Source organism: Electrona antarctica (genome assembly GCF_951216825.1).
Source record: "Electrona antarctica genome assembly, chromosome: 4".
Lineage (NCBI taxonomy): Eukaryota > Metazoa > Chordata > Actinopteri > Myctophiformes > Myctophidae > Electrona > Electrona antarctica.
The window spans coordinates 1,610,959-1,629,681 of record NC_136809.1 but is presented as its reverse complement, the minus strand read 5'-3'; the positions used below and the strand labels follow the sequence as shown (position 1 = coordinate 1,629,681).

Here is an 18,723-nt window from a genome sequence, read left to right as displayed (position 1 = left end):
GACATGGTGTTCGGGGGAGGAGGAGGAAACCGTCCCTCCAGGAGAAGTTCTGCCTCCGACGTGTCCTCCTCCTCCTCGCTGTCGGACCGCAGAGGAGGAGACGCCTGGAGGCTGACCTTCGGCTGCACGGAGGACGCTGTGCTGCTGGTGCAGCTCCTGGTCCGAGAGCCCAGGGACTGATTGATCCATCCATCAGCCCAGGGACTGATTGATCCATCGATCAGCCCAGATCCATTGATGTTTGTTTTTCCCCCTTTTGTCTCACAATGACCTTAACCATCATCATCTTTTTCTTTGGGTTCTCTTACCGCTGTAATGACCTTGAGATTGAACAACCGGGAATCGGTTCCATCACATTTGGAACCGTTTCTGGAACCGTTTTTCTTATGTTTGTTTATCAAACTGTCAGAGCTGGGTTTTTTGGTACACTCTGAGAGTGTACAAATGTAACCAAATGGACCCGGTAAGGAATCGAACCGATAAGTCCTAAACGTTCCCAAGCCCTAGTATGTTCTATGTATATTCTAACAAATGTATTCCAAATTATTTTGCTTGTGTTTGCTTCTGGGTCATGTATTTAGGATGTGAAATACTCATGGGTGGTTTCTGGGTCATGTATTTAGGATGTGAAATACTCATGGGTGGTTTCTGGGTCAAGTATTTAGGAGGTGAAATACTCATGGGTGGTTTCTGGGTCAAGTATTTAGGAGGTGAAATACTCATGGGTGGTTTCTGGGTCATGTATTTAGGATGTGAAATACTCATGGGTGGTTTCTGGGTCATGTATTTAGGAGGTGAAATACTCATGGGTGGTTTCTGGGTCAAGTATTTAGGAGGTGAAATACTCATGGGTGGTTTCTGGGTCAAGTATTTAGGAGGTGAAAAATGGGTGGTTTCTGGGTCAAGTATTTAGGATGTGAAATACTAATGGGTGGTTTCTGGGTCAAGTATTTAGGAGGTGAAAAATGGGTGGTTTCTGGGTCAAGTATTTAGGAGGTGAAATACTCATGGGTGGTTTCTGGGTCAAGTATTTAGGAGGTGAAATACTCATGGGTGGTTTCTGGGTCAAGTATTTAGGAGGTGAAATACTCATGGGTGGTTTCTGGGTCAAGTATTTAGGAGGTGAAATACTCATGGGTGGTTTCTGGGTCAAGTATTTAGGAGGTGAAAAATGGGTGGTTTCTGGGTCAAGTATTTAAGAGGTGAAATACTCATGGGTGGTTTCTGGGTCAAGTATTTAGGAGGTGAAATACTCATGGGTGGTTTCTGGGTCAAGTATTTAGGAGGTGAAATACTCATGGGTGGTTTCTGGGTCAAGTATTTAGGAGGTGAAAAATGGGTGGTTTCTGGGTCAAGTATTTAGGAGGTGAAATACTCATGGGTGGTTTCTGGGTCAAGTATTTAGGAGGTGAAATACTCATGGGTGGTTTCTGGGTCAAGTATTTAGGAGGTGAAATACTCATGGGTGGTTTCTGGGTCAAGTATTTAGGAGGTGAAAAATGGGTGGTTTCTGGGTCAAGTATTTAGGAGGTGAAATACTCATGGGTGGTTTCTGGGTCAAGTATTTAGGAGGTGAAAAATGGGTGGTTTCTGGGTCAAGTATTTAGGAGGTGAAATACTCATGGGTGGTTTCTGGGTGAACTCCATCGAATCCAAACATGACTGTATTTTATAACGTGGGTCGTTATTGTTGCCTGGTCTTAAAATTGGATGATACTTCATGACATCATTTATCTGCTATTACAGCCTTATTTATTACAAAGAAAGGAAGCCATTGAGGTGAATAGACAGATTAATGTGCTGCTAGAATAATGTTACGTTATCATGTGCTGTGATCAAATACATTATACATATTACCGTATAGCGCTGTGATGGGATATATTATGTTATCATGTGATCAAATAGAATATATTATGTTATCATGTGATCAAATAGAATATATTATGTTATCATGTGATCAAATAGAATATATTATGTTATCATGTGATCAAATAGAATATATTATGTTATCATGTGATCAAATAGAATATATTATGTTATCATGTGATCAAATAGAATATATTATGTTATCATGTTATCAAATAGAATATATTATGTTATCATGCGCTGTGATCAAGTTTTTTAGCACAATGCATTTCATAGCTTACATAATTATCATCATTGACGTAGTACGTGGCTTCAACATGTAGAAACATGTCTGCCGATATCGTTCTGCCTCATTTCTCTGTTTCTGGGTTTTGTGTGTTTGATCATTTGTCACGTTGGTTCTGAATGGAAGGGTTTTTTAATGTTGATTCTCTACATTGTTAATTTTGTTGACTAAAATACTAACGTTTTTCATATTTAGTCTAGACTAGACTAAATGATTACACATGACTAAAATAGGACTACAATGAAATGGCGAGTTATTCAAAAGACTAAGACTAAATCAGAATTTGTTGTCAAAATTAACACTGAGTCTCTAAAAGCACAATTGCACTTTATTGATTTAATGTGGATGTTGTATCGATGAATGTGATTTATTATTATTTATTGTGGATGTTGTATCGATGAATGTGATTTATTTATTCTACCAAAATGTGACATAATTACCAGGGAAGTATGATGAACATCACTATGTTTAATTAAAGAATGTTGTGTTAAGATTAGTACTGTTTGATGAGTTGAAATGTATTAAAACCATAAAACAATGATGTAACAACAAGTACAAATTAATAAAGATTGTATTTTATATTAAACATATTGTGTCCATGATCGTCAGTCAATACTAACAAACCAAAACCATTTATATGAATTATTCGGCACAAACGAGGGACTAAATTTGTTTCGCTCCTATGCCACCAAAATGTAGAACAGTCATTAAGACATGTCTCCTTCAAAACCGCTCTCAAAAGGCACCTACGGACGGCTGCAATTTGAAACTGGCCCCCGTAAAATCTGAATCCCGCCCCGTCCACTTTCCCCCTTACTGTATATGTTTATTTTCCCCTTTTACCTCCTTACATGATTTCCTGTTTTTGATATAGAAGTGCAAATGTGTACATCTCTAAACGTTGTGCTGAATTGAACATGGTGGACCGTGTAGTAAACCAGTGTAATGCTGTATCAGTGAGTCGTCCACAGTAACAGTCTCTGTGTTGAGTTGTGCTGAATTGAACATGGTGGACCGTGTAGTAAACCAGTGTAATGCTGTATCAGTGAGTCGTCCACAGTAACAGTCTCTCTGTTGAGTTGTGCTGAATTGAACATGGTGGACCGTGTAGTAAACCAGTGTAATGCTGTATCAGTGAGTCGTCCTCAGTAACAGTCTCTGGGTTGAGTTGTGCTTTCATGTGAAATGAACCCGTTCTGTTAACACCCCGAACGCCCGGGGGTATTTAGGACCATTAACCCATTTTGGGCGGGAACCCCTTTTGGTGTTAGCATTATGTTATGCTTTAGCTATTTAATTAATTCTAACGCGACTAGCGACGGGACCGTGATGGGCCGTCTAACACATACTCTTTGAGATTTAAGATTTAAGAAAATTAATATTTTCCGCTAAAATGGGCGGGGGGACATTTTGGATGACGTTCCAACCGTAAATAACATTGAATGTTGCCCAACAGACGCTCCCAGCCTGTGGAGCGACGCTCCCAGCCTGTGGAGCGATGCTTCCAGCCTGTGGAGCGATGCTTCCAGCCTGTGGAGCGGCGCTCCGAGCCTGTGGAGCGGCGCTCCCAGCCTGTGGAGCGGCGCCTCCCAGCCTGTGGAGCGATGCTCCCAGCCTGTGGAGCGATGCTCCCAGCCTGTGGAGCGGCGCCTCCCAGCCTGTGGAGCGGCGCCTCCCAGCCTGTGGAGCGGCGCTCCCAGCCTGTGGAGCGATGCTCCCAGCCTGTGGAGCGATGCTCCCAGCCTGTGGAGCGACGCTCCCAGCCTGTGGAGCGGCGCCTCCCAGCCTGTGGAGCGACGCTCCCAGCCTGTGGAGCGGCGCTCCCAGCCTGTGGAGCGGTGCTCCCAGCCTGTGGAGTCCCAGCCTGTGGAGCGACGCTCCCAGCCTGTGGAGCGGCGCTCCCAGCCTGTGGAGCGACGCTCCCAGCCTGTGGAGCGACGCTCCCAGCCTGTGGAGCGATGCTTCCAGCCTGTGGAGCGATGCTTCCAGCCTGTGGAGCGGCGCTCCCAGCCTGTGGAGCGGCGCTCCCAGCCTGTGGAGCGGCGCCTCCCAGCCTGTGGAGCGATGCTCCCAGCCTGTGGAGCGATGCTCCCAGCCTGTGGAGCGGCGCCTCCCAGCCTGTGGAGCGGCGCCTCCCAGCCTGTGGAGCGGCGCCTCCCAGCCTGTGGAGCGGCGCCTCCCAGCCTGTGGAGCGGCGCTCCCAGCCTGTGGAGCGGCGCTCCCAGCCTGTGGAGCGATGCTCCCAGCCTGTGGAGCGACGCTCCCAGCCTGTGGAGCGGCGCCTCCCAGCCTGTGGAGCGACGCTCCCAGCCTGTGGAGCGGCGCTCCCAGCCTGTGGAGCGGTGCTCCCAGCCTGTGGAGTCCCAGCCTGTGGAGCGGCGCTCCCAGCCTGTGGAGCGGCGCTCCCAGCCTGTGGAGCGGCGCTCCCAGCCTGTGGAGCGGCGCTCCCAGCCTGTGGAGCGACGCTCCCAGCCTGTGGAGCGACGCTCCCAGCCTGTGGAGCGGCGCCTCCCAGCCTGTGGAGCGACGCTCCCAGCCTGTGGAGCGGCGCCTCCCAGCCTGTGGAGCGACGCTCCCAGCCTGTGGAGCGGCGCTCCCAGCCTGTGGAGCGGCGCTCCCAGCCTGTGGAGCGGCGCTCCCAGCCTGTGGAGCGGCGCTCCCAGCCTGTGGAGCGACGCTCCCAGCCTGTGGAGCGACGCTCCCAGCCTGTGGAGTCCCAGCCTGTGGAGCGACGCTCCCAGCCTGTGGAGCGACGCTCCCAGCCTGTGGAGCGGCGCTCCCAGCCTGTGGAGCGACGCTCCCAGCCTGTGGAGCGACGCTCCCAGCCTGTGGAGCGGCGCCTCCCAGCCTGTGGAGCGGCGCCTCCCAGCCTGTGGAGCGACGCTCCCAGCCTGTGGAGCGGCGCTCCCAGCCTGTGGAGCGGTGCTCCCAGCCTGTGGAGTCCCAGCCTGTGGAGCGACGCTCCCAGCCTGTGGAGCGGCGCTCCCAGCCTGTGGAGCGACGCTCCCAGCCTGTGGAGCGGCGCTCCCAGCCTGTGGAGCGGCGCTCCCAGCCTGTGGAGCGGCGCCTCCCAGCCTGTGGAGCGACGCTCCCAGCCTGTGGAGCGGCGCCTCCCAGCCTGTGGAGCGGCGCCTCCCAGCCTGTGGAGCGGCGCTCCCAGCCTGTGGAGCGGCGCTCCCAGCCTGTGGAGCGACGCTCCCAGCCTGTGGAGCGACGCTCCCAGCCTGTGGAGCGGCGCTCCCAGCCTGTGGAGTCCCAGCCTGTGGAGCGACGCTCCCAGCCTGTGGAGCGGCGCTCCCAGCCTGTGGAGCGGCGCTCCCAGCCTGTGGAGCGACGCTCCCAGCCTGTGGAGCGGCGCCTCCCAGCCTGTGGAGCGACGCTCCCAGCCTGTGGACCGACGCTCCCAGCCTGTGGAGCGACGCTCCCAGCCTGTGGAGCGATGCTCCCAGCCTGTGGAGCGGCGCTCCCAGCCTGTGGAGCGATGCTCCCAGCCTGTGGAGCGATGCTCCCAGCCTGTGGAGCGGTGCTCCCAGCCTGTGGAGCGATGCTCCCAGCCTGTGGAGTGTTAATAAATACAATCAATCAATCGATTAATTTATATTAAACATATTGTGTCCAGGACAATAAAGACTCAATACTAAAAAATCATTCTCAATCAGTTCATTTTATTTATTGGGATTATTGGGATTCATTAATGGTGATTAATTGAATGTAAGGTTGTATCTGTCTGTCTGTCTGTCTAGCAGCATCTAGCATCCGTCCCTCTGGGGACAGGAAGTGGACCTGTGGGGACAGGAAATGACGTGGTCAGAATCAGCATCCCTCGCTACGTCCTCAGAGGTCAAGGCAAGGACCAGCACTTTGAGTTTGAGGTCAAGGTGAGTTAAAAGGTCAGGGCAAGGGCCAGCACTTTAGGAAGACTCCAATACCCCAAATCTGAGCCACTCACTCACTCACAGTGCCATAATGTAGGGACTATGACTTGTTAATATAATGTATTGTATGTTACTCAAATTACTGTGTGTAATCTAATCTAAATAATGTATTTCATATTACTCAGATTACTTTATGTAATCTAAATATGATGTATTTCATATTACTCAGATTACTGTATGTAATCTAAATGTAATTTATTTCATATTACTCAGATTACTGTATGTAATCTAAATATGATGTATTTCATATTACTCAGATTACTGTATGTAATCTAATTATGATGTCTTTCACATTACTCAGATTACTGTATGTAATCTAAATATGATGTATTTCATATTACTCATTACTTTATGTAATTTAAATTTGATGTATTGTATATTACTCAGATAACTGTATGTAATGTAAATATGATGTATTGTATATTACTCAGATAACTGTATGCAATCTAAATATGATGTATTATATATTACTCAGATCAGCGTTCTGGATGAAACATGGACGGTGTTCAGACGTTACAGTCGCTTCAGAGAAATGCACAAGAGTCTGAAGAGTAAATACCCTCAGGTTGGTCTTTAGATTACTTTATTAATGTATAGTAAATACCCTCAGGTTGGTCTTTAGATTACTTTATTAATGTATAGTAAATACCCTCAGGTTGGTCTTTAGATTACTTTATTAATGGATAGTAAATACCCTCAGGTTGGTCTTTAGATTACTTTATTAATGTATAGTAAATACCCTCAGGTTGGTCTTTAGATTACTTTATTAATGGATAGTAAATACCCTCAGGTTGGTCTTTAGATTACTTTATTAATGTATAGTAAATACCCTCAGGTTGGTCTTTAGATTACTTTATTAATGTATAGTAAATACCCTCAGGTTGGTCTTTAGATTACTTTATTAATGGATAGTAAATACCCTCAGGTTGGTCTTTAGATTACTTTATTAATGTATAGTAAATACCCTCAGGTTGGTCTTTAGATTACTTTATTAATGGATAGTAAATACCCTCAGGTTGGTCTTTAGATTACTTTATTAATGGATAGTAAATACCCTCAGGTTGGTCTTTAGATTACTTTATTAATGGATAGTAAATACCCTCAGGTTGGTCTTTAGATTACTTTATTAATGTATAGTAAATACCCTCAGGTTGGTCTTTAGATTACTTTATTAATGTATAGTAAATACCCTCAGGTTGGTCTTTAGATTACTTTATTAATGGATAGTAAATACCCTCAGGTTGGTCTTTAGATTACTTTATTAATGTATAGTAAATACCCTAAGGTTGGTCTTTAGATTATGACTTTATTAATGTATAGTAAATACCCTCAGGTTGGTCTTTAGATTACTTTATTAATGGATAGTAAATACCATCAGGTTGGTCTTTAGATTACTTTATTAATGTATAGTAAACACCCTAAGGTTGGTCTTTAGATTATGACTTTATTAATGTATAGTAAATACCCTCAGGTTGGTCTTTAGATTACTTTATTAATGGATAGTAAATACCCTCAGGTTGGTCTTTAGATTATGACTTTATTAATGTATAGTAAATACCCTCAGGTTGGTCTTTAGATTATGACTTTATTAATGTATAGTAAATACCCTCAGGTTGGTCTTTAGATTACTTTATTAATGTATAGTAAATACCCTCAGGTTGGTCTTTAGATTACTTTATTAATGTATAGTAAATACCCTCAGGTTGGTCTTTAGATTACTTTATTAATGGATAGTAAATACCCTCAGGTTGGTCTTTAGATTACTTTATTAATGTATAGTAAATACCCTCAGGTTGGTCTTTAGATTACTTTATTAATGTATAGTAAATACCATCAGGTTGGTCTTTAGATTATGACTTCATTATAATATAATGTAATTAAACTATGAATTTATTAATGAAGTGTAAATACCCACATGTTAGTCATTAGTAAATGCATTTAAAGGGGTGTGCATCATTAAAGGGGTGTGAATGATTTAAAGGGGTGTGCATCATTAAAGGGGTGTGAATCATTTAAAGGGGTGTGCATCATTAAAGGGGTGTGCATCATTAAAGGGGTGTGCATCATTAAAGGGGTGTGCATCATTTAAAGGGGTGTGAATGATTTAAAGGGGTGTGAATCATTTAAAGGGGTGTGCATCATTAAAGGGGTGTGCATCATTAAAGGGGTGTGCATCATTAAAGGGGTGTGCATCATTAAAGGGGTGTGCATCATTTAAAGGGGTGTGAATCATTTAAAGGGGTGTGAATCATTTAAAGGGGTGTGCATCATTAAAGGGGTGTGCATCATTAAAGGGGTGTGAATGATTTAAAGGGGTGTGCATCATTAAAGGGGTGTGCATCATTAAAGGGGTTTGCATCATTAAAGGGGTGTGCATCATTAAAGGGGTGTGCGTTGCGTTCCCTCGCAGCTGGCAGCGTTAGAGTTCCCTCCTAAGAAGCTGTTTGGGAACAGAGACGAGAGGATGGTTGCCGAGCGACGCTCCCACCTGGAGGTAAGCCTCATCGGAGTCCCCCAGGGCTCTGGACTTGGCCCGATCCTTTTCCCTTTCCCTCTACATCAAAGGTTTGCCCCACAATATGGACACTAGGTGTAATACGGTGCCCGGGGGTATTTAGGACCATTAAATCAGAGCGCTGGATTGGATGTAGCTGAAGTAGCTAAATGTAGCCAAAACACCCCCGAGGCGATCGAACGGGAGGTATGATTAATTATAACGCGACTAGCGACGGGACCGCGGTGGGCCGTCTGACACATTAGAATTGGACGGAATGATTTAGATCAAGAGTTATTCACGTTTTAAGATTTTCGATCTCATCCGCTTAAATGGGGGGAGGAACATTTTTGGATGACGTCCCAACCGGAAATGACATTGAATGTTTATCTCCACTCTGATGGATCCCCCGATGGTTGATGATCATGGAGCATGTCGCTGTGCTTCAGCCCAAAAAGAAGGAAAAAAATCACACTTGTCATATCGTCATACATCACATTCTGTGCTCAGCCAATCGAATCATCACACATGTGGTACACACAAACACACAGCTGGACATAGGAGAGGCTAGCGCCGCTCAAAAAATAAAAAGTCTAATCTCTCTTTTGGGGCTCATGGGTAGCTCATGGTTAGCTCATGGGTAGCTCATGGGTAGCTCATGGTTAGCTCATGGGTAGCTCATGGGTAGCTCATGGTTAGCTCATGGGTAGCTCATGGTTAGCTCATGGGTAGCTCATAGCACGGCACTCGGTGCTGCGCTATGAAGATCTGCTATTTTGCAATAGCTGAAAGTATAACATAATACTTAAAACACCAAGGGGTTCCCGTCCAGAATGGGTTAAACTGTTCTCTGTTCTCTGAACCACTGAATGAGTGAATGAACCAATGAGTGAATCTGTTCTCTGAACCACTGAATGAGTGAATGAACCAATGAGTGAATCTGTTCTCTGAACCACTGAATGAGTGAATCTGTTCTCTGAACCACTGAATGAGTGAATGAACCAATGAGTGAATCTGTTCTCTGAACCACTGAATGAGTGAATGAGTGAATGAACCAATGAGTGAATCTGTTCTCTGAACCACTGAATGAGTGAATGAACCAATGAGTGAATCTGTTCTCTCTCCACCAGCGTTACCTCAGGAGGTTCTTCCAGGTGATGCTGTCGTCAGGAGCTTCTCCGCTGCGGTCCGACGCGACGGCCAGCGACCCGGGAACAGGCCTGGGTCCTGATCCTGGTTCTGGTCTGGGTCCTGGTCTGTGTTCTGGTCCTGGTCCTGGTCTGGGCTCTGGTCCTGATTCTGGCCTGAGCAAACACTCCATCTGTGACTTCTCCCCGTTCTTCAAGAAGGGCGTGTTCGACTACAGCAGCCACGGTACGGGTTGACCTCCGACCCCGGGTTGACCTCCGACCCCAGCCCCGACCCGGTCGACTCCACAGAGCTCCGCAGTGCCTCGTTGCCTCACGGAGGGTCTTGTTGCCTCACGGAGGGTCTTGTTGCCTCACGGAGGGTCTTGGCGTTGAACCGCAGGTCAAGCGGATGGCGGTCTGAACGTACGTCGGCCCCTGACCTTTGACCCCTGACCCTGAGGTGCCGCAGAGCTGGAACGCACACGTTGACGCCAAATAAAACACATCCAGCTTTCTGTAGCTCTGGGGTCCCCCAGGGCTCTGAACTAGGTCTGCTATAGTTGTAGCTCTGGGGTCCCCCAGGGCTCTGAACTAGGTCTGCTATAGTTGTAACTATGGGGTCCCCCAGGGCTCTGAACTAGGTCTGCTATAGTTGTAACTATGGGGTCCCCCAGGGCTCTGAACTAGGTCTGCTATAGTTGTAGCTCTGGGGTCCCCCAGGGCTCTGAACTAGGTCTGCTATAGTTGTAACTATGGGGTTCCCCAGGGCTCTGAACTAGGTCTGCTATAGTTGTAACTCTGGGGTTCCCCAGGGCTCTGAACTAGGTCTGCTATAGTTGTAACTATGGGGTCCCCCAGGGCTCTGAACTAGGTCTGCTATAGTTGTAACTATGGGGTCCCCCAGGGCTCTGAACTAGGTCTGCTATAGTTGTAACTATGGGGTCCCCCAGGGCTCTGAACTAGGTCTGCTATAGTTGTAACTCTGGGGTTCCCCAGGGCTCTGAACTAGGTCTGCTATAGTTGTAACTATGGGGTCCCCCAGGGCTCTGAACTAGGTCTGCTATAGTTGTAACTATGGGGTTCCCCAGGGCTCTGAACTAGGTCTGCTATAGTTGTAACTCTGGGGTCCCCCAGGGCTCTGAACTAGGTCTGCTATAGTTGTAACTATGGGGTCCCCCAGGGCTCTGAACTAGGTCTGCTATAGTTGTAACTCTGGGGTTCCCCAGGGCTCTGAACTAGGTCTGCTATAGTTGTAGCTATGGGGTCCCCCAGGGCTCTGAACTAGGTCTGCTATAGTTGTAACTCTGGGGTTCCCCAGGGCTCTGAACTAGGTCTGCTATAGTTGTAGCTATGGGGTCCCCCAGGGCTGTGAACTAGGTCTGCTATAGTTGTAGCTATGGGGTCCCCCAGGGCTCTGAACTAGGTCTGCTATAGTTGTAACTATGGGGTCCCCCAGGGCTGTGAACTAGGTCTGCTATAGTTGTAACTCTGGGGTCCCCCAGGGCTCTGAACTAGGTCTGCTATAGTTGTAACTATGGGGTCCCCCAGGGCTCTGAACTAGGTCTGCTATAGTTGTTGCCAAAAAGAAAATGTAACTTTATTTTCCTTCTCGCTAGAATAGATATTATGTTGGGGTGAACGTATTTATGGTGGTGGAATCTGACGTATAAACATGAAACTACTGATACTTCTGTCTGGAGAGGCTTCGTTAAGATTGTAGATCTGGGATTTTCGGCAAGCGACGCCATTGTGTGGCGTCGTAATATTTAACCCATTTAGGCCTGACGTCGAAATAAAAAAAGGTTTTCTGAAATACCTATGTTTCTATATCAGTGCCACTCGGTGCCGCGCTATGAGCTTGTAGATCTGCTATTTTTCAATAGCTAAAGTTTAAAATAATGCTTAAAACACCAAAAAGGGTTCCCGCCCAAAATGGGTTAAAGGAGCGATTCACCTGTTTTCACCCTGATTTTCATATGAATGGTTCTAATGCTCATTATAATATTATGAATGGTTCTAATGCTCATTATAATATTATGAATGGTTCTAATGCTCATTATAATATTATGAATGGTTCTAATGCTCATTATAATATTATGAATGGTTCTAATGCTCATTATAATATTTATTATATTTCTGTCTACTCACTCTGTGCCTCATTGGTCGGCTGTGGACACTTCAGAAACCTGCCTACCAGTGACATCATCGATGGGGATTGGTTCGGTCAGAACGATGTTTTCAAACTTTCCAGGAAAGATATAGACTGTATTTTATATTATCTTGGAATCCCCATCGATGATGTCACTGGTGATGTCACCTGTGGGCAGGTCTCTGAACTGCCCACAGCCCGCCTCCGAGGGTGGCCATTTTGAATGTCATTCAAAATTGACCTATAGCTAAGCCCCGCCCCAAACTGCTATGGTCCAATCACAGCTAAGCATAACATGGGTTAGACAAACCTCTCCACCAATAGTTTTCCTATATGATAAAACGTTGTTTTAAAAAAAGTAATGTCACACACATATTTTTCCAGTGCATACGGCAGGCCTTGTTGACGGATTTGGAAGAGATTTTGAAGGTCTGGCTCCGAAAATGTGTTAAAATCCATGATATATGAGCCTGGCTGGAAAGTGTCAAAGTGGGAGTGTCTAAGTGGGAGAGGGCGGGGCTTTGCTAAGTCTGCCTGTATAACTGTATAACTGCCAAATATTGTTCCACAAACTCAAATATGATTATTGTAAAAGAAGAAGCGTATTGTTTTACTGCCATATTATTGGACAATAAAGGGTATGCGCGTGACATCATACCAGGAAGTGATGCGGGAACGCCAACCTTGACAGCCCATACATCCAATCAGAAAGGTCCTATCTGATTGACAGCCCGTACATCCAATCAGAAAAGTCCTACTGATTGACAGCCCGTACATCCAATCAGAAAAGTCCTACTGATTGACAGCCCATACATCCAATCAGAAAAGTCCTACTGATTGTATTAAACGACATTAGACATTAAAGACGTTAAAGGGATTGTGATATTAAAAGAAAAGGGTTTTGCATTTTTGTCATGAACCCTTTAAACTCACTCTATGCATGTTATTATTACATCTATACCTGCCCTCTGTTACAATAACATGTTATTATTACATCTATACCTGCCATCTGTTACAATAACATGTTATTATTACATCTATACCTGCCCTCTGTTACAATAACATGTTATTATTACATCTATACCTGCCATCTGTTACAATAACATGTTATTATTACATCTATATTGTGTGTACATTTATAATCTTAAAGCTACAGTCGGTAAGTTTAATATCCCTTTGAGATTCGAACCCTTAATATTATCACCACAGTATTTCACAGATAGTTGTAGCTTCTATACCGTACGAACAACAAGTCTAGTTAAAGGACGGCTTCATCATTTACTTATCTTCATATAAGATCCTAAAGTCCTCATTAATGATCATACTATGGTACCATTGTTTTCTACTCAGTCCGTGTCTCATAGGAGGGCTGTGGGCAGTTCAGAAACCAGTATGTGTCTCATAGGAGGGCTGTGGGCAGTTTAGAAACCAGTCTGTCTCATATGAGGGCTGTGGGCAGTTCAGAAACCAGTCTGTGTCTCATAGGAGGGTTGTGGGCAGTTCAGAAACCAGTCTGTGTCTCATAGGAGGGTTGTGGGCAGTTCAGAAACCAGTCTGTGTCTCATAGGAGGGCTGTGGGCAGTTCAGAAACCAGTCTGTCTCATAGGAGGGCTGTGGGCAGTTCAGAAACCAGTCTGTGTCTCATAGGAGGGCTGTGGGCAGTTCAGAAACCAGTCTGTCTCATAGGAGGGCTGTGGGCAGTTTCTGAACTGCCCACAGCCCTCCTATGAGACACAGACTGGTTGCTGAACTGCCCACAGCCCTCCTATGAGACAGACTGGTTGCTGAACTGCCCACAGCCCTCCTATGAGACAGACTGGTTGCTGAACTGCCCACAGCCCTCCTATGAGACACAGACTGGTTGCTGAACTGCCCACAGCCCTCCTATGAGACACAGACTGGTTGCTGAACTGCCCACAGCCCTGCTATGAGACACAGACTGGTTGCTGAACTGCCCACAGCCCTCCTATGAGACAGACTGGTTGCTGAACTGCCCACAGCCCTCCTATGAGACACAGACTGGTTGCTGAACTGCCCACAGCCCTCCTATGAGACAGACTGGTTGCTGAACTGCCCACAGCCCTCCTATGAGACAGACTGGTTGCTGAACTGCCCACAGCCCTCCTATGAGATGAGACGGACCGATTAGAAATAAATGGTGTTATTTCATCATGAATATTAGAGGACCAATTATATGTAGATAGGTTGAAAAGTGGTGAAGTGGTCCTTTAAAGAAGGACGAAATCTCTGGTCTGATTTGATCTATATTGACAATTCAGTAAAGGGTTAATTATCAGGCATGTATAATATTTGCATTAAGACACTCAGTGGTTTTCAACCAGTGGTCTGGGGACCACCAGTGGCCCTTGTAGGGGGTCCCAGGAGGTCCCCATGTGGTCCGGGGACCACCAGGGGTCCTTGTGGGGGGTCCCAGGTGGTCCGGGGACCACCAGGGGTCCTTGTGGGGGGTCCCAGGTGGTCCCCATGTGGTCCGGGGACCACCAGTGGCCCTTGCGGGGGTCCCAGGTGGTCCCCATGTGGTCCGGGGACCACCAGTGGCCCTTGCGGGGGGTCCCAGGTGGTCCCCATGTGGTCCGGGGACCACCAGTGGCCCTTGCGGGGGGTCCCAGGTGGTCCCCATGTGGTCCGGGGACCACCAGTGGTCCTTGCGGGGGGTCCCAGGTGGTCCCCATGTGGTCCGGGGACCACCAGTGGTCCTTGCCACCGTATTAGATCTTTACCTCTTTCAAGAGTTACATCATTGTTAACAGTTTTTTAGTCTACACAATTTGAGAACGCATAATTGAGTACTGACGAATAACAGTTTAAGTCCACACTAATTATCCATAATGTATAAATGATGGCTAAGGGTCAGGACAGTTTAAGATAAGGGGTCAGGACAACGAGGCCTTTTCGTGGAGGGGTCAGAATAAAATTTGCACTTAAACTGTTATTCGTCTATTTAATTGTTATTTTGATCAATGCTTGCCTGTTATTTATCCTAATGGTACCAACATCAATACAGCATAATGGAACTGTGGCTCAAATGCTGAATAAATAATTTAAGACACTAGGGGGTCTGTGTACGTCAGGACCTTAGAGTATATATGAATAGAGACGGCACCCGAGTTCTCCTCCCCTCCACTTGCATTAAGTTGCTCAAAAGCGCATGAGGCGATTTCACTGTGCATTCTGGGTAGGAACAGAGTGCATTCTGGGATGGATTGGGCCAAAACACATGAACGCGCTGCCGCTGACTATCATTGCAGGCATTCAGCGCTCACGTGTCATCGTGAACGTGCACAATGATAGTCAACGGACCAGCGCGTTCATGTGTTTGGGCCCACGCTGCAATATCAAATTCGGCCACTATGTCCATTTCGCCTCAGGGTTTCATCCGGGTGCCGTCTCTATTCATATATACTCTAAGGTCAGGACAATCTAAAACACTTCAGTCCTGATTCAGTCTTTGTCTCGTATCTCTACAGTGGATCAGATCGCCTGAATACAGATCGCCTGAACACAGATCGCGTAACACGCCTTTATAAGCCATATTGATGCGAAGCATGTCATGTATATTAATTAAACTGTATTTGAATGTTTATAATTGTTTGTTTTCTAGGCGGTGCTTGTATTTAAATGCAGTGCATAAACACGTTGACATTGAATGTCATCAAAGGGATTGATTGTACTTTTATTTCAACCACTAACGTTGGGAATATGCTATATTGTTTTGTTGTTTTGGGATCATGAATTAAACGAGGAAACGGACAATGCTTTGCTGACTCTGACTGATGTGTTTCTTGATAATGAAGGACTGACTGACACTAGTCGGATAGCAGACATCCGTCTGAAGGACTGACTGACACTAGTCGGATAGCAGACATCCGTCTGCTATGAGAACCAGGTCCTGGTCTAGACCTGATAGCAGACATCCGTCTGCTATGAGAACCAGGTCCTGGTCTAGACCTGATAGCAGACATCCGTCTGCTATGAGAACCAGGTCCTGGTCTAAACCTGATAGCAGACATCCGTCTGCTATGAGAACCAGGTCCTGGTCTAGACCTGATAGCAGACATCCGTCTGCTATGAGAACCAGGTCCTGGTCTAGACCTGATAGCAGACATCCGTCTGCTATGAGAACCAGGTCCTGGTCTAGACCTGATAGCAGACATCCGTCTGCTATGTGAACCAGGTCCTGGTCTAGACCTGATAGCAGACATCCGTCTGCTATGAGAACCAGGTCCTGGTCTAGACCTGATAGCAGACATCCGTCTGCTATGAGAACCAGGTCCTGGTCTAGACCTGATAGCAGACATCCGTCTGCTATGAGAACCAGGTCCTGGTCTAGACCTGATAGCAGACATCCGTCTATTTGTCCAAAAGTGTCCAAAAACCTTTTTTCAGCCCCTGCGTCTCTAACATAATTGTGCATAATAATAATATTATCATTATTATTTTCTTTTGTTTTTTTTGTCTCTTTCCGTTTTGTGTTTTGTTTCGTCTTGTTTAGTTTTTTTTGTTGTATTTTCATACTTTATAGCTATTTTGAATATTAAAAGGGCAGGCATTATAAGCTGAGGCTTCTGCCAAACAAAAACCTGAATACATTGTATATGGTGTTTATTTTAAATGACCAATAAACTTGAAACACTCTCTGCACGTCCCATGGTTCTCAGGTCTAAACCAGGTCCTGGTCCTCAGGTCTAGACCTGAGGACCAGGTCCAGGTCCTCAGGTCTAGACCTGAGGACCAGGTCCTGGTTTAGACCTGAGAACCAGGTACTGGTCCTCAGGTCTAGACCAGGACCTGGTTCTCAGGTCTAAACCAGGACCTGGTCCTCAGGTCTAAACCAGGACCTGGTTCTCAGGTCTAAACCAGGACCTGGTTCTCAGGTCTTAACCAGGACCTGGTTCTCAGGTCTAGACCAGGACCTGGTCATCAGGTCTAGACAAGGACCTGGTCCTCAGGTCTAAACCAGGACCTGGTCCTCAGGTCTAAACCAGGACCTGGTCCTCAGGTCTAGACCTGAGGACCAGGTCCTGGTTTGGACCTGAGAACAAGGACCTGGTCCTCAGGTCTAAACCAGGACCTGGTTCTCAGGTCTAAACCAGGACCTGGTCCTCAGGTCTAAACCAGGACCTGGTTCTCAGGTCTTAACCAGGACCTGGTTCTCAGGTCTAGACCAGGACCTGGTTCTCAGGTCTAGACCAGGACCTGGTCCTCAGGTCTAAACCAGGACCTGGTCCTCAGGTCTAAACCAGGACCTGGTCCTCAGGTCTAAACCAGGACCTGGTCCTCAGGTCTAGACCAGGACCTGGTCCTCAGGTCTAAACCAGGACCTGGTTCTCAGGTCTAAACCAGGACCTGGTTCTCAGGTCTTAACCAGGACCTGGTTCTCAGGTCTAGACCAGGACCTGGTCCTCAGGTCTAAACCAGGACCTGGTCCTCAGGTCTAAACCAGGACCTGGTCCTCAGGTCTAAACCAGGACCTGGTCCTCAGGTCTAGACCTGAGGACCTGGTCCTCAGGTCTAGACCTGAGGACCAGGTCCTGGTTTGGACCTGATAACCAGGACCTGGTTCTCAGGTCTAAACCAGGACCTGGTCCTCAGGTCTAAACCAGGACCTGGTTCTCAGGTCTAAACCAGGACCTGGTTCTCAGGTCTTGACCAGGACCTGGTTCTCAGGTCTAGACCAGGACCTGGTCCTCAGGTCTAAACCAGGACCTGGTCCTCAGGTCTAAACCAGGACCTGGTCCTCAGGTCTAAACCAGGACCTGGTCCTCAGGTCTAAACCAGGACCTGGTCCTCAGGTCTAAACCAGGACCTGGTCCTCAGGTCTAGACCAGGACCTGGTCCTCAGGTCTAGACCAGGACCTGGTCCTCAGGTCTAAACCAGGACCTGGTCCTCAGGTCTAAACCAGGACCTGGTCCTCAGGTCTAAACCAGGACCTGGTCCTCAGGTCTAGACCAGGACCTGGTCCTCAGGTCTAGACCAGGACCTGGTTCTCAGGTCTAGACCAGGACCTGGTTCTCAGGTCTAGACCAGGACCTGGTTCGCAGGTCTAAACCAGGACCTGGTTCTCAGGTCTAGACCAGGACCTGGTTCTCAGGTCTAAACCAGGACCTGGTTTTCAGGTCTAGACCAGGACCTGGTCCTCAGGTCTAAACCAGGACCTGGTCCTCAGGTCTAAACCAGGACCTGGTTCTCAGGTCTAAACCAGGACCTGGTCATCAGGTCTAGACCAGGACCTGGTCCTCAGGTCTAGACCAGGACCTGGTCCTCAGGTCTAAACCAGGACCTGGTCCTCAGGTCTAAACCAGGACCTGGTCCTCAGGTCTAAACCAGGACCTGGTCATCAGGTCTAAACCAGGACCTGGTCCTCAGGTCTAAACCAGGACCTGGTTCTCAGGTCTAGACCAGGACCTGGTCCTCAGGTCTAGACCAGTACCTGGTCCTCAGGTCTAAACCAGGACCTGGTCCTCAGGTCTAAACCAGGACCTGGTTCTCAGGTCTAAACCAGGACCTGGTTCTCAGGTCTAAACCAGGACCTGGTCCTCAGGTCTAAACCAGGACCTGGTCCTCAGGTCTAGACCAGGACCTGGTTCTCAGGTCTAGACCAGGACCTGGTTCTCAGGTCTAGACCAGGACCTGGTTCTCAGGTCTAAACCAAGACCTGGTTCTCAGGTCTAGACCAATACCTGGTTCTCAGGTCTAAACCAGGACCTGGTTCTCAGGTCTAGACCAGGACCTGGTTCTCAGGTCTGAACCAGGACCTGGTTCTCAGGTCTGAACCGGTTCAGACTGAGGAGACACACTGACACAGTGACGAGTCCAACAGTTCAGCGTTTTGTTCCTTTAT

General features: G+C 47.2%; 1 protein-coding gene across 6 annotated transcripts in view; it reads left to right on the top strand.

Annotated features, from left to right (window-relative positions):
* kif16ba (kinesin family member 16Ba) overlaps positions 1-12,845 on the top strand; it is a 101,800-nt gene extending 88,955 nt beyond the window's left edge. For 4 of the 6 annotated variants that reach the window (XM_079500061.1, XM_079500060.1, XM_079500058.1 and 1 more), the window contains 4 exons: positions 5,896-6,030; positions 6,563-6,652; positions 8,498-8,581; positions 9,712-12,845. In XM_079500061.1, the coding sequence (XP_079356187.1) occupies positions 5,896-6,030; positions 6,563-6,652; positions 8,498-8,581; positions 9,712-9,966 (564 nt within the window). In that variant the 3' untranslated portion in view covers positions 9,967-12,845. The remainder of the gene's footprint in view (positions 1-5,895; positions 6,031-6,562; positions 6,653-8,497; positions 8,582-9,711) is intronic. The other 2 variants (XM_079500059.1, XM_079500057.1) reach the window with 1 other exon arrangement.
* Positions 12,846-18,723: the final 5,878 nt, after the last annotated feature.